At 43.4% G+C, this 27498-nt stretch overlaps 2 protein-coding genes and 1 long non-coding RNA gene across 5 annotated transcripts in view; 2 read left to right on the forward strand and 1 right to left on the reverse strand.

Moving 5' to 3' along the window:
* Positions 1–5222, forward strand: part of MAP3K15 (mitogen-activated protein kinase kinase kinase 15) — a 94167-nt gene extending 88945 nt beyond the window's left edge. The window contains exons 23-29 of the mRNA XM_076356657.1: positions 65–250; positions 993–1098; positions 2335–2545; positions 3567–3679; positions 3872–3969; positions 4093–4169; positions 4689–5222. Of these exons, the coding sequence (XP_076212772.1) occupies positions 65–250; positions 993–1098; positions 2335–2545; positions 3567–3679; positions 3872–3969; positions 4093–4169; positions 4689–4773 (876 nt within the window). The 3' untranslated portion in view covers positions 4774–5222. The remainder of the gene's footprint in view (positions 1–64; positions 251–992; positions 1099–2334; positions 2546–3566; positions 3680–3871; positions 3970–4092; positions 4170–4688) is intronic.
* Positions 5223–5359: 137 nt separating this feature from the next.
* On the reverse strand, positions 5360–19306 carry PDHA1 (pyruvate dehydrogenase E1 subunit alpha 1). 3 transcript variants are annotated; one of them, XM_076356670.1, is made up of 12 exons: positions 19145–19306; positions 17540–17554; positions 16072–16140; positions 14304–14477; positions 13448–13574; positions 10730–10821; positions 10277–10369; positions 8694–8849; positions 8393–8464; positions 7477–7544; positions 6512–6620; positions 5360–5831 (listed from the first exon to the last, which is right to left on the reverse strand). In XM_076356670.1, exons 1-12 carry the CDS (start codon positions 19223–19225, stop codon positions 5667–5669), a joined length of 1221 nt encoding a protein of 406 aa, XP_076212785.1. In that variant the 5' UTR covers positions 19226–19306; the 3' UTR covers positions 5360–5666. The 3 variants fall into 3 exon arrangements, with proteins under 3 accessions (XP_076212785.1, XP_076212802.1, XP_076212793.1); XM_076356687.1 differs by lacking the exon at positions 19145–19306 and adding an exon at positions 17673–17702; XM_076356678.1 differs by lacking the exon at positions 17540–17554.
* Positions 19307–19480: 174 nt separating this feature from the next.
* On the forward strand, positions 19481–27132 carry LOC143169361 (uncharacterized). Its single transcript, XR_012996881.1, has 2 exons — positions 19481–19566; positions 24335–27132. It is a non-coding gene; the product is annotated as an uncharacterized LOC143169361 (long non-coding RNA).
* Positions 27133–27498: the final 366 nt, after the last annotated feature.

Below are 27498 nucleotides of genomic sequence, written 5' to 3' on the forward strand. Positions count from 1 at the left end.
CTACTAATTAGATGTTTAATGACTCTGGGATTTACTTGATATACACTCATTATCTTTTCTCCAGAGCTCTGAAGAACTGCAACTTTCAGTGGCCCACATCAAGCAAATTATTGGGATTTTAAGGGACTTCATACGCTCTCCTGAGCAGAGAGTGATGGCTTCTACCATATCCAAGTTGAAAATGGATTTGGACTTTGACAGCACTTCCATCAATCAGATTCATCTGGTGCTGTTTGGATTTCAGGATGCGGTGAGTCCCTTGGGGGACAGGGGGAGAGGAATTCTTCCTGGACAGCTGCTCCACTCTTCCTCACTCCTCTCCTTCTTAACCCGCTCATGCCGAACAGCCATTTTCTGCCCCAGTTCCTCAGAAGCTCCTGTGCTTACTGGGGAAGGTGGGAGGATGTGGGCAGTATGGACTAGACAAAGCCCTGGTGACTGATCATATGGAAGACTAAGAAAAGACTAAAGCTGTCTGAAGGTCAGGTTTTGCCCGGTGGCCTGTGGATCACCAGCGCTGAAAGTTCCCTTGCTGTAGGAGGAAGCCTGGGGTGTAGCCACAGGCCCTAGACAAGCTCTTCAGAGGGGCATACGGGGCTGGACACAGAGCCCTGATGCGTTGGAGCCTCAGTGAGCTTCGGGTGGGCACCCCCAGGTAGGCCTTGAAGCCACGGGTGGTGGTGCTTGAAGGGCTGCCCATGCACTCACCGCAAGCTCTAATGTTTGTTCTGGATCCTACGTTTATTTGCTGTTCTGTCTCTCCTTGTACTGCAGAGGGGCTTGAATGTCACAGTTGGGGTACAGTTTGAAAGCTCTAGCCTCAAACTGTCAAATCTGTTGTGTAGACTTTCAAAGGTGGGAGGGGTTTAGTAACTCATGCAGTTGTTGTTACTTCATAAAACTTCATCTGACTATTGAAAAACAAGATTATTTTTTCTAAGGTGTAAGCGAATGTTGTTTACTGCTACTTTTACTTGCTTATTTATTTACAGGTGAACAAAGTATTAAGAAATCATTTAATAAGGCCCCACTGGATGTTTGCAATGGATAACATAATTCGCCGTGCAGTCCAAGCAGCAGTCACCATTCTTATTCCAGGTAAATCAAAGCAGCTGAAAATAATCTTTAAAAAAAAAAAAAAAAAAAAAAAAAAGGCTCTTCGCATATCAAAGAGTTATAGCGAATGGAACAGTTTAGATGTTTCATCTGTCAGCGTGCCATTAACTGCACCCCATGTGCTGCTACATCAAAGGCACAGGGTCAGAATGTTGCACAGAAAGAAGTGTTGATCTGGAGGATTAATGCTGTACTTGCAGTACAAAAGCACGTAATGAGGAGATAACCTAGTGGTTCTGCACCACCCGTGTGGTTCAACCATGACAAAAAAAGGCAAATTAAATTCAGTCCAAGGTGGAGCTTTTCTAGTAAGAAAGACAATGACTCTGTACAACATTTTAATGAAATCCAAGGTGGGTAACATTGCACAGGTCTGGTTATGTCTTCTGAAAAATGATTACTGAGCTGTGGAACAGATGCAGAGAAGGGAGCGCATTAATATGAGCAGGAGTATGATTTTGGCCTACAGATGGATAGGTAGGAAAAATCACCACCACCGATAAGGAGGAGGATAAATGACTAAGAACTGTCTAGGAATAAGTCTTAAGTTGGAAATTCACAAGTAGTTTTATAACTCTTTGAAGTGCTGAGCGCCCCTTCCAGTGTGAGAATGTTCTGAGAGCACTTAGTGATGGCGAGCTCTTTCAGTCCAAAGTTGCTTTGGCTTTCAAGCCAAATTGGCCAAATTTTTTAGGACTTCATTTGTAGGAGAAGAATGCCAGCTATTCTTTGGTGGGAAGGGTGTCCACCTGCAGCAAGTTCTGCGATAACTGGGGTTAGAAATGCTACCTGGAAAAGACGAAGGCTTCATAAAGTCTTTGGTCCAGGGCATTAGAGGAAAACTTTTTTTTTCTTTTTAAAAAAACAGCAAGCTTTCAAGGGTTTCTCATTAATATATTTTATTAACCATCTTATAATTCATTTAATCACAAATGTATTTGTCATCTCTACAGCTGTAATCTACAGCTACCTACCTGTACTGGTACACTTCAGCTGAGCTATTACTCATTTTAGAATCGATGCCAGAGAATCTGTGGTCCAGCTCCCATAAGGCTTTGCTACTCCCCTGCTCAGTACTGTAAGAAAGCACGTTGTGCGAACAGTCCACTTCCTCAGCTGAAGCTCCCCCACCCGCAGTCACAAAGAACAAACTGTAGTAGCTCTGAAGACAGACTCGTCCAAAAAAATTCTTGTTCTTACACTGTTTCATTTTACCAGAGCTTCGAGCTCACTTTGAGCCAGCATCAGAAACTGAAGGTGGGGACAAGGACGGTGACGAAGTGGAGGACAGTTACCAGCCCGCTGAACAAAATGGGGCTGAGGATCCCGCCATCACATCAGGAGTCAGCACCCTTAGTTCTGTGGTGCCACATGAGGCTCAGCAGCAGCTTAGCCTGGAGTTGGGCAGACTTAAACAGGAGACCTTAAGGTAACCCTCCTACAGACTGTGGATTTATTTTCAGGCAGCTCTCAGACATTGCTTTCTACAGTGACGTGTACATACGTAACATAAATACTGCCCGCCTGGTATGACTGCCTCGTGACAAAGCAGACCTTCTAGGAATACAAATGGATTCAGAATACGTTGGCAGCACCGGTATGACAACTCAACAGCCTTCAGTACAACTTTTCTATCTGTGTAATTAATATTTAATTGCAGAATGTCACGTTGGATTTCTACCATTAAGTAATTAGGCTTGTGCAACTGAGTGGTTAAACATTGGAACAGGCTGCCCAGGGAAGCGGTTGAGTCCCCATCCCTGGAGGTATTTAAAAGATGAGTAGATGAGGCGCTTAGGGACATGGTTTAGTGGGTGGTGGTGTTGGGTCGACGGTTGGACTCGATGATCTTAGAGGTCTTTTCCAACCTCAATGATTCTATGATAACTGTGCTGGTTTCCTTCCTACTTCCTTAGCTCCTTGGATGCCACCTGACCCAGCGGCAGTGTCCTCAAAGCTGTTCCTGCAAGGAAGGGCCAGTCCTTCCCACTAATTAGCACACGCAGAGCTCAGCAGAGCCCCCGTCCTATTTCTCATGGGTTACATTTGTAGGCTGCTGCCAGTGTGTTAACAGCTGAAGGTCCCATTCTTCTTTATGGATGTGATGTAAATCTGTGATCAGAAAGTCCCTGGTAAAACGTCAGGGTTATACTGTTCAGCAGCAAATTACAGTATAAAGGCAGCAACTCTGCCCAGGGAGGCTGCAAAACAACAGGAACAGAATTTACAAGTTATTTACTAAATTCTGCAAAGATGAAAGCCTTAAAGTGCCACCACTAAGCTGAGTCTCAGCCAACCAAAATGAAATCTGTAAGCCATAAAATACGTTGCTTAGGAGAGTATCTCTCAAGCATCTCTGTCCTTTGGTAGTTGTTAAAAATGATAAATATTTTTTTCAGCTAGACTTATTCTCAGTATGGTTGTGTTTGATCTCTCTCATATGCCGACAGGCTTTTGGAAAACCTAGTTCAGAAGGAGAAAGAGTATCAGACCCTCTTACGACAATCTTTGGAGCAAAAAACTCAGGACCTACGCTTGCTTCGATTAAAACTTAAACCCGAAGGTATGAGGAGATACTGCATACTTCGACAGTTGCACACAAATATATTGGATCATGTGTTTGTTTGTTTGTTTATTTGATTTGGCTCAGGGTAACTTAAGAGACTGTCTATTTTAAGCTGCAGTAGTCTGAAAGCCATCACTTTTGCCCTAGTTTTGAGGTGTATTAACCTATACTTTTGTTTTCTGTTAAAAGACTGCCAACGGTCTGCAGCAACTTTCAGAGAGAACGCAGACCCTGAGCTCATGAACTGGCTGAAACAACAAGGAGCAGACTTGGATGCAATTAAGAGGGTAAAAAAAAAAACCAAAAAAAGAAAAACAAAAATCACCCTTTAAAAAAAGGTCATTGTAGTCATAATTAGCAGTTTGGTTTCAAAGAAGGAATATTAATTTAGGAATAAATTTGCCTTTTAGTTTGCCGAAGAGGATTATACACTAAGTGCTGTCCTTAATGATATCACTAAAGATGATCTGCGGTATCTTCAACTGCGGTGAGAAAGTACTTCTTAGGTCATTGTTAAGAGCTTGCTTAAAGTAATTTGTTAAAAAAAAACGTTTTAGAAGTTAGGTTATTCAAATAGGTCAGTGATAGTTCAGCGGCAACTGCTGTGAATTTCATCCCTGATTTTCTGTTAAAGCTTTTCACATCTTAACTGATGCAGCGTTACAACTACACCTAGGGTGCTTCAAGCCATGTAAGTCTTGGCCTTTATCAAGGTTGGGAGCTATTTCTGCACCATTCAGGATGATGTAATCATGTGGAAAATAGGCATAAAGAACTTATTTTTCCTACCCATTGATTCAAGTCCTTTCATCGTCGTTCTGTTAACCCCTGGCTGACCTGGAAGAAGTTGTTTTAGCTGTAACCTTAAGGAAGTGTAGTGTTTTCTATGTACTGTCATACAGAGTTGGTGTATCCTTGGGATTTCTAGATTCTCCTTCTTGCTCACTGTAAAGTAATAGATATGAGGGAGTTTTCCCTAAACTGTTCTCCATTCTTCTTCATACAGGGGTGGTCTTCTCTGCAGAATTTGGAATGCAATATTAAACCACCGACAAACATCTGGTAAGAAAGACCTCGGTGCAGAAGATTAAAGCTTCGGAAGGAGAACGTGCAATGGGAATAAGCAAATGAAAGACACATTCCTAACAAACACTTAAATTATTAGATGCGTAGCTGGTACGTACAGTGGCCTTGCAGGTTTTGCACAACTACATAGCTTGTTTGACCATCAGTGTAATACACAGTGAATAGTAACAGCTTTTAAGTTGGTGTCAATGCACTTAAATTATTTATGAAAAAGTAATGCGGAAGTCAAATGCCTATCAGTGTCATATAAAGCATTAGCTGAGGGAAAAAAACCCTTTTCTGCAAACAGGCACCACGCACCTGGACTGGCTTTAGCATTGTGAAAACGCTGAACTTAAAATGTGTTACAGTTCTGCTGGCTGGTGGTTTGAGCAGGGAGGGGAGCGTATGCCACCTCTTCATAGATGAATGTATATAGCTTTTTGTATTAAAGCTACTCTCACTGAACTACTAAGTGAAGCCTGGTGTGATTTTTCATTTAGTAACTTCTCTGCAGCAAAACCAGAGCAGCTAAATGGCTTTTTTTGGTGGGTTGGTTTTTTTTTTTTTGGAAAGTGGTTCCTCAAGAAACAAAGCAAACAAACCGCCAGGTAACTGTTGTTCGAGTTTAATTTTTTTTTTTTTTTTTAAACACTGTACATAATACATACAGCAATCCAAAGAAAAGTCAGTAAAGCAACTATATAGCATTTTAAATAAACCGCTGCCTTCTCTTGATTTAGCTCCTTCTGCAACAACATTCAGCATGTTCAAGAAAATCCATACCGAGATGGATTTCCCTACACATTTCCTCTTTTGAAAGAGCTTTGAAATAAGCTTAAGGTTTGTTTCAGTCATTACAGTTCCTGTAAATGCATTCACTTATTCGTAAGAATAAGTCACACCAACAGAAAGGCCTTTAGCTGACAGACTTGTACCTTATCCACTGGTTTGGGCCACGCACTTCAAAGGGTGGCTCATTGCAGTAGATGTGGTTGCCTAGTTCTTCCAATGGTGGCTCTGGGTCAGTGGTAGCAAACTGAGCAGCTTCCTCAATCTCCTTCCTTACTGCCACATCAATTTCCTAAACCAAAAATGGACGCTTATTAGAAGACAGCGCAGAAAAAGCAGCGTAATTTTCAATTTAAACGCAATGATTAAGTGTTAACACTGTCTGTAAACATAACTTAAAAACCTGTGAAAAATTCCTTCCTACTGAACTGCAGATTTGTCCCTTTTGGATAGTACAGGTAACTTACTGCCAGCGGAACATGACCCCACTGAGCCTCTACATTTTCAATTCCGATTCTGTGAAACACGGAGAGTGTCAGTGTCAATTTCCACCCCCCCCCCCCCGAGTTGATGAAAGTCTTTACAACATTTGCCTAGATGGTTCCTGGCTCCTTCACTAGGATTTTTCACCACTGACAGTTTCCCTTCCGAGGTAGTTGAGAAAGCCTGGGTCATTTTGATTTCTACATGTTCGTATGTGACAACAGCTGTATTTGAAATACTAATGCCCGTACCCACAGCCTTGCACTGCTGCGTTACACTCGGCACCCAAAAGCAAAACGCCCTTCCAGCAGAGCACAACGTCATTAGTTGGTCTGCAACAAAACTTCACCACCAATAAAAGTGATGTTAAAACAAACTTCAAAGAACTCCAAAGAACAAGTGATGCACGCTGCCCTATGATGTGCTTTTCAGAGATCATTAGTGTGTGAATGCTCAAGAGCTTGCTTAAACAGCAACTAAAAGCCATACCTTTAATTCTTCAATGCTAGCAAGGTTATTGTTGACCATTCTGTCCTTCAGCAAAGTAATGGGATCACTTTTGCTTCTCACTTCTTGAATTTCTTCTCTAGTACGATAGCTAGGAGCGAGACAAGCAAAGACATGAACTTCTTCAGGGGTACCCCTGAGTAGAGGGGAGGTTCTGGACACAGCTCACTTTTAGAAAAAGAATTGTCAGGAATGCAATGAAAATACAGTGACATTCATCACTCAAAGGGTGGCAGAGCTACATCTACACTTCTTAGATGTGTAAGCGGCAACAGAGCTGAAGTAGCTCCAGACTCGAGTATAATGTAGGCAGGGAAAGGGGAGCAATCCCAGCCTGAGACAGTTCCTGCGAGGGGCCGTGTTTCCTCCTTCCCATCTCCCCTAAGGTGGGGCTAGATAACTTGCTGCTTGCTTCCAATTCACTACGAGTGGCCAACAAAGCACTGGGACACACCCCTACTTCATGTAGATCAAATCAGATTTGTCAGTTGGTGCAACGCCTGCGTCTTTTTGGCACCTGTATATTTGTAAGAAGTGTCCTACTTGACCGAACAGTCCAAACTGTTCCTAGCATTTTAGCTTACAGAATTTTAAATACTCTAAAAACCCTAGAAAAGCATGCTGCTTTTCAGTCAAAGCTTAATTAGAACACACCATAAAGTCACACTCAAAGCAGAATTCATTAATAGAAAGCACAGAAGTTTAACAACTTTGTGCCTGTTTCGAAATTAAATCTCCTAACACCGCAAGTTAAACAAGTATGTTACACAGCCACAGCTTATCAACTGAGCAATGAGATGAGCAACCAGACTGCTCGTAGCAATTTCATCATGACCTTTACATGCACTTCACAATGGATTTAAACATTGAATCCATGACAGTTTCAGGATTTTGACCATCAATACTTACTTGCTTTCAGTGAATGCCAAGAAAGAATGTCACGGTACCTTATTCCAGGGTCACTCATACTGTGGCCATGGTAACGGTATGTCTGTAACTCCATCAGAATAGGACCCTTAAAAAGAAAAAAACAATACAGAGAGTGTTACCACCTTGAGTGACCAATTTGTTGTTACAGCAGCTAGTATTCGCTATAGGAGAATTGCACCAGTGATGAATGATTTTAATTCACGTAACGTTTTCACGACTAGTAAAACAAAACTTAACTCTTTTCAAAGGAAAGCATATGTTGATATCGTAAGCATTTATTCTCATGTTCTTACTGAGCAGCATTAAACAATTTCTTCCCTTCCAATGTCATTCCGCCATTACTCAGACTATTTCAAATTGCCTATTGTTCCACTGTAAGACTGCAACTCACAGAACCTCATTCTTCTGTATGAACCACCTTCTTTTTCTGTTGTACATTCCCAGCACAAACATTATTTCACCAAATATTAAAAATCTTCAGAACCAGTGCATCATACTTGGGTGACAGACATTAATGCTGACTCACAAAACTTTTACTTCACTTTCCGTTTGTGGCAAATATAGAATGATTACTACTTTCCTTGATGCTTCCCCTAATTCATCTCTTCACAAAGAACACAACTGCCTGACAGTCAGAACACCTTTCAAAAGAGAATTTAACTGGGATGGAAATGGGGAAAAAGAAGACAGAGTATCAGGATATATATAAGTATTTTTTTAAATGCTCGGTTAATACCAATTGCATGTTAATAAATTCTAACAAAATTAAAGAAAGAACCACTCAATTGCTTACAGGTTCAATACTGTGGAGAAAAAAGGAAATAAAGTTTCAACAGTGACTGGAGAAAACAGGCTAGATGAGGAACTTTTTATGCAGCCATAATCTGGCTAAGAATTTCACCTATGGAAAAGGAATGATGATTACAGACTTACTTTTCCAGCTCTACAGTACTCAGCTGCAAACTTTGCCGCCTCTCGAACACAGAGAACATCCATGCCATCCACCTGATAAATGGAAACTTCAAGTTGAGGCAAAAAAATGCCAAACCCCAAACTTCCAAATTCACTACTTCCACAAGTGCAACAGGAATTCAGTTTCAAATTTTCCTATATTTAAAAAATTATTTATATTTTATTTAAAAGAAATACATACATATGTACGTATTGTGCAGGTGTGTGCACGCACATCCCCCCACTTCCACTCCCCCTCAAAAAAAGCTGGGGTGGTACTCACCCTGAGCCCTGGAATGAAGTCTCCTCTTTTGTAGTAGTCAGTACTGGCTGCCGCTCTTTCAACCGAAGTCCCCATTCCATACCGATTGTTCTCACAGATAAAAACACAAGGCAACTTCCATAAGGCGGCCATATTGTACGTTTCAAATATCTGGCCCTGAAAGAAAAAGAGCAAGTTACAGCTAGACAAGGGGCTCAGCCTTCAAGCATTAGCCTCTACTCAAAATCGTTCAGTCGCAGAGGTCTAGCTAGGAGACACTTTAATACTGAAAGTGGTCTGAAACCAGCCACTTGCTGCAGCTCAGCAGGAATAAAAGAGAAGCTACACTATATAAGGTAACTTTCATCTCAACTAATAGTTTATAGAACTTAATTTTTAAACCTATTTCAGTATCTGTCGTAGGGTAGCACAAAACCTTCAACTTTAACTGAAGTGTTTCAGCAACAGCCATAAAAAACTTTACAACTGATTACTCTGGCAGGACGCTGCTACAGCAAAGTAAAAGAAAAGTTTGACCACAGTGACTGCATCAGCCTTGCTACTCTAAGTCAGACAGGGAAAACTAAGAACTGAGATTTCCACTTGTGTTTTCAAAGTGGGAAATTATATCAACAGCACACTCTAAACCACCAATTTCTTATCTGGCTTAATGTCTCTGCTGATAACATGAAAAGACCGGCCGGAATGTCAATAGTAGGTGGCTCTGCAAGATGCTCTGTCCTCTCCTCTGTCTTCAGAAATTAAGTTACACGTTTCTCCCTATTCAGCAGCACTGTCATCTTCACTGCTGTCGTTCAGAGCTCTCCTTACAGCACAGAGACTTCAGGGTGTCACACTTAGGCGAGCCATGTGCAACTGGAAAGAGGATAACAAGAGTAGCCAGAAACCCCTCCTCCCACGACTCGCGCAGTGTTCAAATAATTAACCATTAGCCCCACTCACTCCCTCAGCATCTAGAGCACTCCAGGAGGGATGGAGCTGAGCAGCTCCCCCTCCACTCCAGCGACAAGGCCAGAGTTCAAAACGGCAGTGGAGAAGGACGGAGACAGATCCAAAGCATGATTAAAAAAAAAATCCAAGCACATGCTACATTCCTGATATATAAAGAGCATCTAGCAATTAACTTCGTAACGGTTCATCTGAACCACTCCTCTGAAGACTATACAGTACTTGAAACACGCCCCTACTCAAATGCCTAAGACAACACAACCAAGATGTGCCACTGTCCAAAATCTGCAAGATGCCCAGCCACCTACGTGAAGTTGGTCTCAGCGAACAGCACTTCACAACAAAAGCCCTAAGAAAAACTGCAGTGGACTGTAGGACAGAGGGTGTACACTGTCTTCTCTCTCCAGGGTTGCTTTGTCAGTATCAGCAGCCTCCTTTAATAAAGCATCCTTGCGGCAGAAAGCCCAACACACAAATCTCAGCATAAGGTCCACGTCAGACGTTGCCTGGGTTGCAGGTACTACACCGACAGGGTGAAAGGTAGAGAGAGCAGAGCTCACAGTTCACAGAAGGGAAATTGATTACCCACAGTCACACTGCTCCTCACAGAGCCACATCAGCCAAAGCTCGTTTACCTGATTGGCTGCACCATCCCCATATAACGTCAAACAGACTTCGTTTTTACCGAAGTATTTACAGGCCAGCGCAATCCCAGCTCCAAGAGGAACCTATCACAGAGTACAGGACAAACCAAAATTTTAGAATAATGTTTAGGGGAGTTGGAGATAGGCGGCTTGTGAACTGTAAAGAGACATGTACACCGTCAGAAAGTTGTTAACAACCCACTTCCACTTGGTCCAATCTGTATTACAGCCGAAATATAAACATTAACTTATATTCTCAATTTGATTCATTTTTGCTATAGTTTACAAAACGGTGAGCAAACCAGAATAAAGACGTAACCAATTTAATAGCCACAGAGCAATGGTATCTGCATACAAGCTCACACCACAAAAACGAGAGGAAACACTGGCACAGGACATGAGCCAAATTCAACTCGTGCTTTGAAGTTGAAGTCGTGTACATACCTGAGCACCAACAATACCATTGCCACCATAGAAGTTTTTGGTATACATATGCATTGATCCTCCTTTTCCCTTCACACATCCTCCTTTGCGACCTGAAACGTAACAAGCAATTTATTTTTTCAGAGGAAAAATACTATGCAAATGGGAACATCTAATTCAGTTCCTAAAGGTGGTAACACTAAGACCATGTTGTTGTCATTACAGCTATGTGGCATTAAGATACAATGGCCTCTCCCCAAAGAGTCTACTGTTAAATATATCACAAAACAAATAAGAGAAGGGGGAAAAAAGAGAATGATAATGAAAACTTAATTCAGGAAATGCAGAATGAGATTAAGAAGAAATTTTAAAACCAACCAAGAAGTTTCAGTGCCCTACTATACAAAATATGTATTATATATGCATATATATATATATGCATATATATATATACATATATATACATATATATATACATACATATATATATGTATATATATATATATACACATAAAATATGTATTGTATATGCTACTATATAGCACTTTCTGATAAATACGTTGGGTTTTTTTTAATAGCCAACATGGTCTGTATTTCTCATATATGTAATCTGTATGAAGACGTATATACAGTGCCTATTACTTTTGGCTTCTGCAAGAAAGATATGAACACTGTTCCAAATTAGTTGCAATACAACCTACTACGACTAACAAAAGGAGGCAGGAGGGGAACTAGAAGCTGCAAAATGTTGCAATAATCTACACTTGTCTTCCCTGTGACAACAACCAGAAGTAAAAATTACAGGTAGGACATTTAAAAAAAAAACCAAAACCAAACCACCACCAACTCCCCACCCCACCCCAGGATAAACATCAAAAAGTTACCTAGCCCAGCTTTATTCAAGGTGTAGTTTGAAGATAACTGGTGGTCCGTGAAGCATTACAACAAACCCTATTTGAATGAGCTGATCTAAGACAGAATTTCCCATCAGCCCACTCCATTTCTTATTCTGTCTTGTTACTAACCACAGAGGCTTCTATTTTATTTCTAATAAGCACAGCTTGTTTGGTTGTTTTTTTTGCCTTAGCCTTGGTGTTTATTTTAGATGCTGAATGCTGGATCTCTTTCTGGAATTTGTATTTCTCTTTCTTACTTAATAGTGGATCATTTTTGTTATTGGTCTTTCTCATACCTTTCGTATGTTTATGAACTGGTTTCATGTGAGCTTTTATGGATTCTGCCAGCTAGGGCCAAAGCAAAGGGGGAAAGAAAAAAAAAAAAAAAAGATTGTCTAATTTTAATCAGAAAACTATTTTTCTTAAGTGTAATTAAACTTCAGTAAACTCCCTCCACTTTTTGTACAATCCTTTCTTGTATTTTAGCTATGAACTCCTGATTGACCAATGTCACTTTTTGCCACACTTTCTACTCTTCTTAGAACAATCTGCATTGACGTCCACAAAACCATTTCTCAGGGAATCAGCCATTCTCCTGGAAAGTCCTTTTCTATAGTTTGTTTCCTGTAGGATCTTATCTACTAGTCTTATTTTGGGTGACTGCTTCCTGTTCCTTCAAAGAGACTTTTTAATTCTGTCATTTCCTGGTCATTGTAACTCAGGCTGTCCTTCCGTTTGGCATTTTCAGTCAAGATCTTTGTTCGCAAGAATCAGCTCTAGCAGCACTCCTCTCCAGAAACTTGTCCCAAGCGTCATTTCTTGGAACAACAGTCCAACTGCGGCTGCTCTTTCCCAACTAAAAGGATCCTGCTAAACCCAAGCGTAATACTATAGAAGATGATGTGTGTCATGAAAGAAAGAAAGAACACACAACACATCATCACTGATATTTGTAGTTTCAGGGCTGATAGTAGACTTCAGTCATGACAATCTCCTCATTTACTTTCTCTTGTATCAGTATTCAGTGACACCTGGCAAGTCGATCATCAGCTAGGATTCTGGGCTTTCGTGCACATTATTAATACGCACTCTTAACACACACATACATTCCTAGTATACAAAATCATACCTCTTCTCTACCTCCAAAGTGTGCTTTCCTGTATTAACGTTTCAAGCGTACAAATTCTCAGATCAAGTCTTTATTATACCAACAATTCATAGAGGCCTTCAGACTCCTTGTTCATTTTTCACTTCCGGCATCCATTCACAGATCTCTAAGAGTTCAGCAGGCCGATCCTCTCTTCTCTCCCCTGCTCCACCTATGACCCTATTATGAATAACCCTCTCTCCTTTCTGCAAAATCTTAGATCTGTCTAGATTACCATTTAATATTCTTGTTATGGTCAAATTTTCCCAAACCATTCAGTTTATTCATTACAGGCAGTGTTTACCAGTCTTCCTAAGACTTCAGAAGCGTAATTCTGAAAATCCACGTCTGTCTCCTAGGGAGGGTAATGCCCTGTCCTATTGAGAAGAAACGTCTACCACCAGCAAGTTCCATTTAAATAAGATGCCGCAGCACAACAAATACAGCATATGGTATCAAGAAAAATTTTCTGAATTTGTGCTTTAGAAGTACCAGCACTTAAATATTCCTTATGACTTATGTTTTATAGTAAAAAGTGGTTGCATCATAAAATGTAAAATCGATTTATTTTGCTGTGTCACTAAACTGCTTCTGAAGCCCCAGTGTACTTTGTGCATCAATGTAATTTTCAATGTAAATAAAAAATTCTGACACAAGTACAGCAGCACATGAATCCTCATTTTACTTAGCACAAACCTGTAAGTTCAGCGAGAATTTCTCGAACAGGCACTCCCCGTGCATAGGTAAAGCCATGAACTCTGTAAGCTGTTATCACATGGTCTGTAGGCTTTATGGCAACTTCAAGCCCCACACAGCAAGCCTCCTGTTACAAAGGAAAAGTAAGCTTAGCGATGAAGAAAAGCACACAGCTTCTACAGTCAGCAGCATGGCAAGGGCTACCTATGATCCCCCATGCATCAAGTATCAGCAGAAAACAGGAAGCGCACAGATGCAGGAGACTGCCTCAAATCCCAAGGGGCGGCAGGCCTTGGGCTCTAAATTCCAACCTACTACGACTAACAAAAGGAGGCAGGAGGGGAACTAGAAGCTGCAAAAGTCTGTGGACTTTTTCTACACCCACCTCCCAAATGAAGTATATAAACAACTGCAATTCAAAAATGGGGGGGAGGGGAAGGACAGACAGCAAAGTTTCACTAAGTTCATGAAGTTCCTTCTCCTGGCTGTTGCTTTTTAGTGGGCACATGACCTATGAGACACCAGAACAAAACACATCAATGAAGCTTGAGGAGGAGGATGTGGGCTCCAAATGTGTTGAATTTAATACGCTGCAGTTGCTCATTCCTCACATTCAGCTGATCTTCAGCTGCACCTTGCCTTCTCTCTCTTCCTATTGCTGTCCCAAGATCTCAGGGATTCCCTTGTGTGCTAAGACATTGTTTTTAAAGAAATAATGAACTACATCATGGATCCAGCTCAACTTCAGACACTGTACACAGGTACTCAGTTCTAGATTTTGCTCTCCACTCTATTCAAATCCCTGCATTAAGGAAGGTAAGACAATCTAAAACCTCTTGGGAAAAAAAATTCTTACCTGACCATCATACAAGTGGCAGAAGCCACGAATAATCTTCTGCTTGTACAGCTGGTCAGACTTCAGCTCCATGCGTCGTATGGTCTGCATTGTCTTGTAGTAATGGAGCCCCTCCTCTCGAGTCATCACTGCTGTGGTACTAGGGCCTTCTTCCAGGCGATGGAGGTCACATTTCTGCAAAGTTGAACAAGTAGTCATTTCTTGAAAGTAATTCATCCTATTTATGAATATCACTTTTTTTTTTTTTATGATGTGCCATTTTCTAATTCAGATTTTAATATCTTTTAAAAAAGAAAGCCAGCAAAACCTAAATTTGTAGGTCAAAACAACTCTAAAGTTTGGGCACTATTTCCAAATTCAGGGAAATAAAAGCTTTACTTTTAATAAAGGCAGATTTCCACCCATGAAATGAAGCCTTGTAGTTCCTACTAGCAGTAGATGAACTAAATTCCTCAAAAAATACTGGCAAAGCACATTTCCATGGTTGTTGCATGCCAAATACTTGGTAAGAGCTACAGAGGCTTAGTGAAAAGACAAGAGAGTTTCCTTTGTGAAACAGTTTGTAAGATCTGGTCCTGAGACTGGACTTCACCTCTTCTACCACCACTTCTAACAAGCAGTAATAAACCACTGCTGCACCAGCCACCCTGCCAGTCAAACCACCATGCATACACTACAACTTCCTCCCCAAACCGTGGACTCAATAGAGTTGCACAGAGGCTGATTTTGGGTACCCACACAAAACAAAAATTAAAAAAAAAAAAAAAAAAAAAAAAATCAGCTGCCTTCAGTGGAACAGACGAAACAAATTACCCTGTCAGTGCAGATTAAATGGCCAAAATACTGCTGTACAGATTAAAGACAGTTTTATCAAATCAAAGTCTCTCCAGAGCAAATCCACTGACACCTAGATGAACTTGATATAACACACACACCCCCCACTCTTAAGACAGCTCTGCTTCAGAATTCACATACCAATAGAAAATTAGGAGTCTTGTAATCAACACAGGACCAAACATTAAACCTTGTATCTATTCAGAAAAGACTTTTCATATAAACATATTTTCCCTCCCTTCTGCCTGTGAAACAATTTTAATACTTTACAGGCATGGACAAACAGGGAGCGGGTAAAAGGAAAACTAAATAATTTCTTTCAGAGTTTCTTTTATCAATTCCTGAATGAAAAGCCAGCACAAAAGCTACTGCCAGTGGAAGCATCGCTTTTTCCTAAGACCTAGCCACTGTGGAAGGCTGACAGAATATAACGCACATTTTTTGAGCAGCACCAAGTCAAGCATTAAAAAGGATGCCGTATTTTTTCCTCCAAAATCCATATGGTCCTCAATCAGCTGCACATCTGGGATACAGCACCCATGACTCCATAAACAAAAGGGAGATGGAAAGAAGGGTAGGCAGCAAACACCAGCTATTTGTTTTAAAAGCATTAGGGAAACATTAATACTCTTCCCCTCAGAACAGAAAACGTTCTTTAGCTCCTTTGTGACTCCATTCTCACAGCTGCATTGCAGTATCACAGCTGCAAAGAATCACAACTTCACGTTCTTAAGAAACAAGTAACATTACTACATACTGCCAAGCGCAGTACTTCCAGCTGCATTTAGAAATCAGGTCAGACAGTGAGGGGTTTGGTTCTGGAAATTCAAACAGTATTTTTCTAATTGAAAAGATAAGAAGGCAAGTCCATTGTGTCAAGATCTACAACAAGCGCTTACCCAGAATGCCAGTATTAAGTGTTCAGCTTCTTTACCTTAATTTCGAATGTAGCTTCACTTGCAAAGTCTGCATAGTTACGTGATGCTACCACCACTCGAGATGCCTTAAAAAAAAAAGACAAAACCAAAATATGAGCAATATTTAAATATAATTACCAAACAAAAGTAGATGAATTCTCAAATAATTTCCTAACAGTACTCCCAAATTGAAATAATTTCTGAATTAAACTCACCAGTGGCATATCCTTACAATACTAGAAAACTTTTATTTTGTACGTATGTGCTAGAATTCCTTTAAAACCTAGTATTTAAAGTTAAGATTAGAAAAAGAGAACAGAATTTTAAATTTGTAATACCCTTGATTACCTAAAATAAAACCAGTAAGTTTCAAAAGACTGAAGAGCATCAAAACCACAGAAATAATTATTTTTCCCTTCACATGCCAGATTGCCTATATAAGTAGAGACAGCCAATGCAGATTTTGATGGCTCTCTCCACTGACTGGAATTCTGCCTTGATAGAACAAAAAATTTGAGGAAAAAAAACCAACAACAAAAAAACAACCCAGCAGATTTCTGGAATGTGAACTACTCTCACTCTTTCTTTTCAATAGGAAGAGAAGTTGGGGGGATGCAAGGCAATAACAATGAAGAACGAGAGTATCATTTAAGTGGGTAACAGCATGGCCACTACTTAAAAATGATACCGAAACATAAAAGGTGACATACCTGAGGATACATGAAATACAGAACAACAGAAAGGGTGGCACGGTAGGGGAGAGATAAGAAGGATGTTTAAAAATATGTTACTGTTCCATCTTAAAGAATAAGCACAGGCTACTGACTAATGAACATCTGGTATTTTTCGATAACTTTAGTGAGTTTCACTGCGGCATCAGATTCGATGCTCATCTGTCCCTGCATGCGCTGCGGCCATAGCTTAAGGAATGCACTACATGTTTAGTGGCAAAATCGTATTGCTAATTAAGTTACACATAGATTTCAGTAGCTCATTCAACCATGGAATTTGCATACATTTAGCTGAAGGTTCATTATTTCAAAATTTTGAGAATGTCCAGGCCACCGTCTCCAAAAAAGGTCTGATTGATAGGTATAAAGCTTGGAAGAAAGTCAGGAGAAAGTTCTCAATCCATCTTGGTTACCTATTCTGTTGTGTATTTGATTTAGCAATCACAATCCCCTCCTTCCCCCGCCCCATTATCAGCTTAAATATTTAGAGTTTTTAATTTAAACCAAGTTTCTACACTGTTTACCACAATGCTTCAGTATTATCGGTGAAGAAAAGCTATTTTACTTCTGGAGCCAGAAGTAAATCAAGAGTTTGGGATTCGCAGAATCACAGAATGGCTGAGGCTGGAAGGGACCTTTGTAGGCCATCCGGTCCAACCCCCCTGCCCTGAATACAACATAAAAGCAAAAGTTCTAATACATGGCCAGTACATATGTCAAAACCAAACCCTGGCAAAACCGATTCAGGCCTTACCTCACTAACAGCTCCCTAGGTTAGCAGCATTCGGAAGGAAAAAAAAAAAAAAAAAGAGAGAAGAGTAAGTAACTGTAACAATTAGGAGAGGAGAATTAGCCAACTAGAACACTGTAAGAAGTAGTTTCCTTACAGGTAAGCTCTGCATCATGGAAATCCATCCTTAATGCTTTGCAACGTGCTCAAAGTAGGTATAAAATACTGCTTTACGGATTAAGACTGCTTCTATTTGTTTGGTAATTTACACCTTCGCTATAAATGCATAGGAAGAATTCAAGACAAATATTTACATATCGGGCAGTCACTAGGATCCAAAGATCTGTACTAAGATATCCAAATCAGACCTAGTTTGGACTTCCAGCAAAATGCAGATGTTAGGAGCCGGCCACGTACTTGCAGTGAAGAACTAATTTTAGGCATCCGTGTCTGAAAATTTTAATACAGATATTTTACTTGGAAATTAGGAAATATTTTTAGATACATATTCCATATAGTCCCAATAGACACAGAAAGATCTTTTTCACACAAAAAAGATAAAACACAACAAATGACACACTAACGCCAAAAAATAACACAATTTGAAAGAAAATTCAGGAAGAGATGAAGAGAGGCCATTGTTTGAGCAAAGAAAGGTGAAGCAGCTCAAAAAAGGTCAGATGGTTGAATTTCGAATGGAACAAGGGGAGTACATTTAACCCCCGTTTAGGGTCTGACCTGCGCCGACAGCCAAAATACAAATAAATAAAATAACTCGAGTCGAAGTGTCTGGAAAAGGGTTTCAGGAACGAATCGGGATACTTTTTATGCGCTAAAAATAAATCTAGCGAAGAGGTTACCGCGCGCAGAACTGACGGAGGGTCTCCGGGCAGGGCAGCTAACGGCCGCCGGCTTCCAAGCGGCCCGTGCTGCAGCCGGCGCCGCCGCGGGAGCGCTCTGCCCTCCCGCGACAACACACGGGCTGCCCGCGGACCCTCTCTCCCGAATTTTAACGCCGTGCAGAAAAAGCGGCCCTGCACGGATCTGGCGGCTGGGCAGCAGCACCGGCCAGGCCTTCTGCTTCAGCGGCGCTGGGGAGAGCCCGGCACGCTAGGCATTTATAAACGGCGTTGATAAAGCGAGCTCCTGCACGCAGCAACCGTTTTATTTCCACGCGGTATCTGACGCAGAGTGGGGAAAAAAAAGTTAAGAAACTCTTTTTTTTAAACGTCGTCTTTTCTTTTTTGTTTACCGCCGGAACCAAGTAACCGGGCTGCCAGCCGATATCCCCGGCCTATTCCCAAGGGACAAATCCCTGACCCCGCCGCGGCAGCCGCGCCGCACCACCGGGCCGAGCCCAGCGCGGGCGCTGCCTGCCGGCCGCGCCCCGGCCTCCGACGGCCCGGACACGCCTCGCCCGCGCCCGCCCACGCGCCGGGCGGGTGACGGCGCGCTGACGGCTGAGGCGGTACGGGCCGCCCCCGCCCGGCCCCCGCCGGCAGCGCTCCCCCGCGAGCCTCGCCCGCCCCTCCCACGCAGGGGCGCGCGCCAGCCCCGGGCTGCCCCGCCGCGCCCGTTGGGGCCGTCGGTCCCCCGCGTTCCGGCCGGGCAGGTAACGGCCGCACTCACCGTCCTCCCGGCGGCGGCGGCGGCGGCGGCAGCCGGACCCTGCAGCACCCGGGAGAGCGCGGCCAGCAGCATCTTGCGCATGGAGCAGGGAAGGGCGGCAGTGCCTGGCGCGGACCCCCGTCCTCGAGTCTCCTTCAGCCGCCGCCCAGCCCGCCCCTGCCGCGACCGCCAACCGCCCGCCCCCCCGGCCAACCGACGCGCTCCCCGAAGTGACGGCGCTCGCGACGCCGGCCGGGACTCGCTCCCGAGCGGTGGGCCTACCGGCGCCTTTCCCTGCGTCCCGCCTCCTCCGCGGCGCGCATGCGCGGGGCTCGGCCGCGGCGAGGAAGCGGCTTAGCGGGGTGCGGCGGCGAAGAGCGGGGGCACGTCGGGAGGCGACGGGCGGACACCCGCGCGAGGCCACCGCCAGGGCCACCCGCTCGGTGAGCCCTCCTGCCGGTGTCGGCGGCGGTCGCGGCTGTCCCCGGCGGCGGGCCTCTCCTTCCGCCTCACCTCGCGCCGGGCCCGGAGCCCGCCCCGCTCGGGAGCCCTGAAGGGGGGGTTTCTGGCGAGTGTGTGGGCTGTGTCCGGGAGGAGGGGGGGTGCGGGGGGTCAGCGAGACCCCCCGTAAGCGGGAGGGGCTCACGAGCCGGTCATTAATTGTGAAAAAGATTAATTTGTTTAAAAACCTTGGAGCCTAACAAGCGTACCTGGATTAATGCTGACCTTGGCCAGCCTGATAGGAAAATGAGTGTTTTGGACACGCCACCTCTTCCCCAGCTGCGCCACTTTCCCCAGCTCTGGTTGTTGCCTCACGTAGCCCATCCAGCATAGGCTGGGGCAGCGACACAGGTTTGAGTATTTCATGCTCTGCTATACGTGAGTTGGTCTCTGTGAAGAGCATTCCCTGACTGATTTTTGTATGCAAAAAGTAACTAAAGTGTTAAAACAGTACCTTTTAATTTCGCAGGCATCACACACCTGGGAAATGTGCAACAAAGTTAAGATTTAACTAAACGGTAGCGAGTCCTCTCATCATATCGCATCTGCTGATCTCGCCAGCCAGCTTGCCCTTTTCTTCCCACCCACTTACAGGCTCACGCTGAGGTTACACACCGAGGTTACACTCTGGGTTGCAGTGGAGCACTCAAACCAGGTTAACCGCTCGCCTCGCCATCCTGGCTCCACACCTGGCCATTGGCTTCTGCCCCTGCTTTGCTTCCCTGAGCAGCGCTGATGTCAGCACCCGCATAACCCTGTAGTTGAACACCGAACTGATCCAGCTGAAAGGCAGCAACCCTCCCCCCCGAAAAAAATCAGAAAATAAATTATGTTCACCTGTTGGCATCACAAATGCCTGTCTGCTGAGTCCCGTGTGTTGCACAGAGCTCAGCATGTTTGCAGTACAAGTGGTAAATGCTTAAGGCATAATTGGCACTGAAAATAGGTTCTTCAAACTAACTACACCCTCAGCCTCCATCAGAGAGGATAGAAAGTGGGCATCTATTTCCAAAACACAGCTTCATCTGGATCCCTACTGTGCTGTTCACCTCCTTCCTTGGCTGCCCGCCTGTTCTATTACACAGGACACTAGCGGCCAATGTGATTTCTTCCTCATCTCCATAACACAAAGTAGGAAGAGGTGAGGAAGACGGGTAGCCATCTCTGTAGACGGATGTTATGAAGAAGCCTAACTCTTTATGTATTTGGTTAGTTGTCGATTAGAAAAGCAAACCCAGGCTTGGTATCAGCTTGCTGGAAGTCAGAAAATAACCACACTTTCTTCAGCTTTAAGTTTGGATGACAGCGCAGAGCATTGGCAGTGCTCAGCATCCTACCTTTGTGCTGCCGCCCTGCAGGTACTCTGAGGTACACTGTGCCTTGGCACGGGCTGAGGTGCATGAAAGAAGCAATATAAAGCTACCACTTTTCACATCTAAGGGATGAAAGCCTTAAAAAATCTGAAAATAATGTCACTTTTGCTATCATGAAATCCACCTGTGAGTAGATAGATAGTGTTGTTTTCAGTTGTCACTAGGGACAAAGCAGTTCTTGCTAACACACTGGTAAAGGCAAGCCTACACAGGGGCTTCTTGTGGAGTCATTTTTGGCATGCAACTTGTAGGAAGTTTGAATTTTGCAAGTCAACTCTGCACTACTAAGCAGCTTTAGATGCCGTTCATGAAGCAACAAGAGCAACAACAGCAGCTGGCCTCCAGGAGAACAAAAAGCAAGGTGAAAAGGTTGATAAGTTGCTTCAGAAGGCATTTTTTGTAGAGTGTCTTTAGTCTGCAGCACTTCCCCGCTTGGAAAGCAAGCGTAGACTTGCTGGAGATGATGTTCTGCAGGCAGGGAGTGGCTCTGCAGCTAGAGAAAGCATTATCCCGAAGGTCTCTGTGCAGCTTTCCCCAGGGCTGCCAAGGTACTGCACCAACCCGAGAGGTCCCAGGCCACTTCTGAATGGTGTAGCCATCTGTCTGGAAGTTTGCAACCTGCACTTTTATAATCAATATTGCACAGTCCTGGAGAGATTACCGATGGATGGTGTTCATACACACACCAGTTACATTGGTGCGACTCATGAAACACAAATACTTACAGCATCCTCCTGGCCTACTCAGGTTTATAGCAAGGCCAAATGGCACCTGGGATGGGATGACTCCGGCTATCTGCAGGTAGCAGGATTTCCTTAGCAGCCTGTGTCACTAACCTGCCGAGGGACAGGGTCAGGAGATGGGTAGGGGGAAACTGAAGCTTTGAGGCATTTGTCACAGTGACCCTGCTCTGGCTGGCTGGTGACAATCGCTTCCTGACACCCCTCACAGGAGATGCTACATTTTGGGAGGGATGTGCAGAAAAACCCATCTATATGAAGACCGCAAAGGGGCCAAAATCCCCAGCAGCAACAGTAGCGCCTCTCTTCTTTCCCTGGTGCTTTCCTGTGCAGAGGGAACAATGACCGACTAGGAGAAGGAGCACCTCTGAACATGGTGCTTCGTGCATATGGCTGAACCTTCCTGCTGCTCACTCCCTCTCTTGTCCCTGGGCCTTGTTCAGCTTCCTCATATATTATCTTCTCCCTGTCGAGAGCAAAATTCTCTGCTTCCTCTCCCCATGGCTCCTAGTGCTGTTTCTTCCCTCTCTCTCATTTTGAACAAGCTGTTCCTTGTCATGTCTTCTCCATTGCACAAACTCCATGTAACAGTTTCACCCCTCCTACCATCTCCTTCGTACTCAGCTTTTATTCTTATTAATCCATATTTTTTTAGCACTTGGAAAACTGGCCTCTGGTCAGAGCTGGGGGGATGCGCAGCGTAGGTAGTTTGCACTGGGGAGGATGGTGAGGCTGTCAGAATTTCCTGCAGTACATGGCCAAACAAGGACTGACCACTTTATTCTGTAGCTTTAGCATTCTATAGATGAGGTTCTGCTTTAGCTCAAGAGAATGAAGCGTACTGGTATCTGTACGTGAGACAGAAAGCTTGTGGTAAACTCATGTGCCACTTCTTCACTAAGCAACACTATGAAGTAAAGGTTTCGAGAGAACTATGAACAATTGTTAACTGTGGACATGGTCCTGCTCAAAGAAAAAATTACATTATTATTATAAAAGAATGCAGTCGAGCTTATTTCAAGTTCAGTGTCATCTACCCGATCCTTCTCCACAAGAAAGAAAAAAGCAGAGCAATTTTTATAATTACTCATTTATAGACTGATACGTTATTAACACTTCTAGTAGTCATAGGAAATAGTTATTTTTTATGGGAAAGGATCCATTTTTGTCCTCCCTGGAAATACAGTAAAGCATTGATCTACATTACCTCTGTGACAGAAGACTGGCTGGTTGGCCGGGCCCAAAGAGTTGTGGTAAATGGAGTTAACACCAGCTGGCGGCTGGTCACACGTGGTGTTCCCCAGGGCTCAGTATTGGGGCCAGTTCTGTTTAATATCTTTACCAATGATCTGGATGAGGGGATCGTTTGCAGACGACACCAAGTTGGGCAGGAGTGTTGATCTGCTCAAGGGTAGGAAGGCTCTGCAGAGGGACCTGGACAGGCTGGATCGATGGGCTGAGGCCACTTGTATGAGGTTCAACAAGGCCAAGTGCCGGGTCCTGTACTTGGGTCACAACAACCCCATGCAATGCTACAGGCTTGGGGAAGAGTGGCTGGAAAGCTGCTTGTCGGAAAAGGACCTGGGGGTGTTGGTCGACAGCCGGCTGAACATGAGCCAGCAGTGTGCCCAGGTGGCCAAGAAGGCCAATGGCATCCTGGCTTGTACCAGAAATAGTGTGGCCAGCAGGAGTAGGGAAGTGATCGTGCCCCTGTACTCGGCACTGGTGAGGCCGCACCTCGAATACTGTGTTCAGTTTTGGGCCCCTCACTACAAGAAGGACGTTGAGGTGCTGGAGCGTGTCCAGAGAAGGGCAACGAAGCTGGTGAAGGATCTAGAGCACAAGTCTTACGAGGAGCAGCTGAGGGAACTGGGGTTGTTTAGCCTGGAGAAAAGGAGGCTGAGGGGAGACCTCATCGCTCTCTACAACTACCTGAAAGGGGGTTGTAGCGAGGTGGGTGTTGGTCTCTTCTCCCAAGTAACAAGCGATAGGACGAGAGGAAATGGCCTCAAGTTGCGCCAGGGGAGGTTTAGATTGGACATGAGGAAAAATGTCTTTACTGAAAGAGTGGTTAAACACTGGAACAGTCTGCCCAGGGCAGTGGTTGAGTCCCCATCCCTGGAGGTATTTAAAGACGTGTAGATGTGGTGCTTAGGGACATGGTTTAGTGGTGGACTTGGCAGTGTTAGGTTAACGGTTGGACTTGATGATCTTAAAGGTCTTTTCCAACCTAAATGATTCTATGATTCTATGACTTCTTTACTTTTCATAGTATTTCATTAATATTTGTATGTTTTCTCCATTAAAAACTCTTAAAACATCCTGAAATGATTAAATTGTCCCACAGAAGACTAATGCAGAAAGCTAATTCATGAATGAGGTAAACAATGAAAAGGAAAACATAGTAAAATCATAAGCAGAGAATGACACTAGAAAATAATTTAATGAAAGATGTAATATATCATAATGGAGCACGTTGCCATGTGTGACTCTAGTATTACCACATCAAGGGTGTGTTGCGTGGCAGTCGGCCAAAACTCATTGTTTTCTATTGTTCTGGGTGTGATCCTGAAATGTTATCATTTTTCGGATTGCAGCTGCTGTCACAGATGTCTGCCGTTGGGTTAAAGATGGAGGGGAGCATCCAGTGTTCGGGACTTACCCCAGCTTACCGTCTATCTGCATCCACATGAAAGCAAACCTCGCCTCATTTCAGGAGTCAGAAGCTTGCTGCCTGATTTTTCTTCTTTCCATGCCACCGTAGATGTAACTCACAGAAGGCAGCAATGTGGGGGACTGACCTGTGGCTGCCGGGACGTTGCAGTTTGGAAGAGAAGTAGTTTTCTAGGATCTGCCAGATGTTTTGCTTCTAGCAGTCACAGGAAAATGGGTTAAGAAAGTATGATTTCTGTTTGTCATTCTGATTGCTTTCCTGCATTATTATTTGGAAAACACTGAAGGAGCGAGATGCCAATGAAGTTATAATGTCATTCTTCATGTTTGAATTATTTATCCTTTTATGCCATTCCTCTCTGTGCTTCCCATTATGTTACTTTCTTTTTTTTAGTCCCGGCAATAATTAGTATTACAACATACAGAGCCGTAGAAAAGGCTGTATTCGTTTACATAGTAAACTCCCAGGGGAAAAGAGATGTTATTTTACTCTCCTGGGTAAGCCCAACTACTGTAGAGTTATCTGAACGTAACATTGATCAGTTTGAAAACTGGGAAGAAAAGAAAACAGACATAATTTCTGTTGTTGCTGGATCTCGTTGGTATGAAAAACGAAATGTTATATCTGGGACTCAGTTCAGTCCTTCTGCATTTTGAGATCATACATGTCTTTCAGGTATACACAAAGGTATAGTTTTAGCCAAAATCAAGGTCTTAGACTTTGTGCCTGCAAGGCTCAAGCAAATGCTCTATACAAACATTTTGTGAAACCTCTGTGTACATAGAAAACTTTTTAAAGAAACCAACTGTTTGTACTTTATGCTTTTTACACAGGCATCCTTATTCTGCTGTGTTCGCTTTCACAGCACCTTACAGATAACATTCCTATCGATACAGCTCGATGTAACACCTGCATTTTTCACAGTGGCAGAGTATTTTTGAACACTACTCACTTGTGAGCCACTACGATTCCAAATTCTTGTCTGCAGGATTGTTGCCAGCCCCATTGCTCCCTGCCTGCCTTTTCTTTGCTGGGTTCTGCTCTCTGCTTCCAGGTAGAAACCACTGATTTACATCCTGTCTTTCAGACCACTCTTCCAATTTTACAAATAACTCCGATTTTTAATCCTCTGCCCCTCTCCGTTTTATGTCTCCCCAGAACTAAATGGGAGATTCTGTGTTTCCTTATCCCTGCTAATAAGAAAATTGAATAGTACAGGCACAAGGAAAGACTTTGTCAGAATTATGTTACCAGCAGAATCATAGGTAACTATTCTTTGATGATGGGCTTTCTGGAGTCTTAGGGGTAAAAAAAGGAGAGCTGTGTAGAAAAAGTGCCGTCAGGCGGCAGTGTAGCCCAGGAATGGAAGCGCCTCTGCACTGTCTGCTCCAGCAGGTAGCGAGCTCAAAAGTACCAAGAGTCCCCACAGTGACTCAAACTGTTTTAGCAGTAGGGCACTGGAGGTTGCTTAGTTACTTGAGAAAGCAATGTTAGGATAATATTAAGGGAACAAACTGAAAATAAACTGGTTGCATTAGAAAGGGTGTGACTGCTTGGTATTGCTTCCCCAGTTGTATCTGTGGTGTTTACTTCCTTTCCCTGAGCACAAGAAGGGGATGTTTTAGTACCTGATCTGTTGCTGTTGTCCCCAGTCCCCTGGCTCCCTCAGGGGAAGGAGTGCCTAGTTTAGATTTGTCCTTCAATAATTTTGATGCTTATCTGGTTTTAATGAAGCTCATAAATTTGAGCGGAGTCAAATTTATACAACCCTTCTCCTCATGCTCCCCACACCAAAGAAACACAACTGTACTGGTTGCGAAGCTTTTTGAACCTCTGCAAAATCCAAGCCAGTCCTATGGTATACAGTAAAGGTCATATATCACAAGAAAACCCCACCCTGAGATACGTGTCATGACCATTCGATGCCAGACTCGTATGATCTGAAGCCATTTTGCACAAAGCCATGTTGTCTCTGACAACCCTTAGTGGATTCTGATTCATCCCTTGCTTACTCTAGTTTTGTGATGATACGCCACCACATGGTTTAGCATGCGTGCATCTGGAACCACGTGCAGAAAGCCTGCAAATAATTATAGGAGAGGACGCTATGCTTATGAAAGCAGATCAAACAAATAACAGAATTAAGGATGTTCTTTAATTTGGCTTCCTGAGCTTTGATACTAAAATACACTGTTGCTCCTTTGTGGAGGACTCGGGAATAAAACTCATCTCTCTAACCTCACACTTTCAGAAATTCTTTTCTTCCACCATGATTAAGGGCATTCAAAATCGTCTTCAATTATGCAACTTAGACTGCTCTAAGTGCATACAAATAGAATGGGGAGTGGGGAGTGAACTAAGTAAGAAAACAGACTTGTTTTTCGGAGAGGTGAAGAGTAGTCCCTCCAGTCTGACAATTTTCCGTTCAGGTTTTTTCTTTTCTTGAGGATGGTTGAAAAGCATTTAAATGCAAGAGTTTGTTAAGGGAACTTGGCTAACTTTCACGAAACTGCTGAATCTCTTCTGGTAATCTGCATGTGACTTCCTGCATGAGTGGAATGAACCCTGCATGATTACTTTGTTCCTAGGTTTTAAAATTAAGTACAGCTTTGTTAGAGCTGAATTCAGTGTCACCTGGTCCTGAGCATCACAAGGCAATGGCTACACAGTTTTTTCTAAATGTTATTTTCTTGGTAACATTAAATGGGATCTTCCATACAATTTTGGCCTAAAAACTGTATTATTTTGACTGTATTACTGGTTTACATTTGGATATTAGATTCTTGCTTGCATTACTATCAGTCAGGCAATTCCTGAGCAAGTGGCCAAAGGCAGCGCTAGCCCAAGGCTTCTCAGCAGTTTTGGGGAGGCTGGGTTGGCTAAGCAAAATTTGGAGCTGTGTCCTGGGCCAGGGGCAGAAAGGAGTGGAGAGAGCTATAAAACTGTAAGGAGAGCTGGATGGAGCTGGGTTTGGGGCTCCTGAGGCCTCGGTGGAGATGGGGAGCACGGACACTGTGACCTGCCTGAGCAGCACTGCTGCCCCATGGACTTCTCTGCCAGCAGCAGTAACCAGCATGGCTTCCCAGG

Source organism: Aptenodytes patagonicus, chromosome 1 (genome assembly GCF_965638725.1).
Source record: "Aptenodytes patagonicus chromosome 1, bAptPat1.pri.cur, whole genome shotgun sequence".
Taxonomy (NCBI): Eukaryota; Metazoa; Chordata; class Aves; order Sphenisciformes; family Spheniscidae; genus Aptenodytes; species Aptenodytes patagonicus.

Coding starts and splice junctions, on each gene's coding strand:
- PDHA1 (XM_076356670.1), bottom strand. CDS start 19,225: ATGCGCAAGATGCTGCTGGCCGCGCTCTCCCGGGTGCTGCAGGGTCCG. Junction 8,465..8,693: donor ACTTCATTCCAGGGCTCAGG/GTGAGTACCACC, acceptor TCCATTTATCAG/GTGGATGGCATGGATGTTCT. Junction 6,621..7,476: donor ATGAGTGACCCTGGAATAAG/GTACCGTGACAT, acceptor TCTCGCTCCTAG/CTATCGTACTAGAGAAGAAA.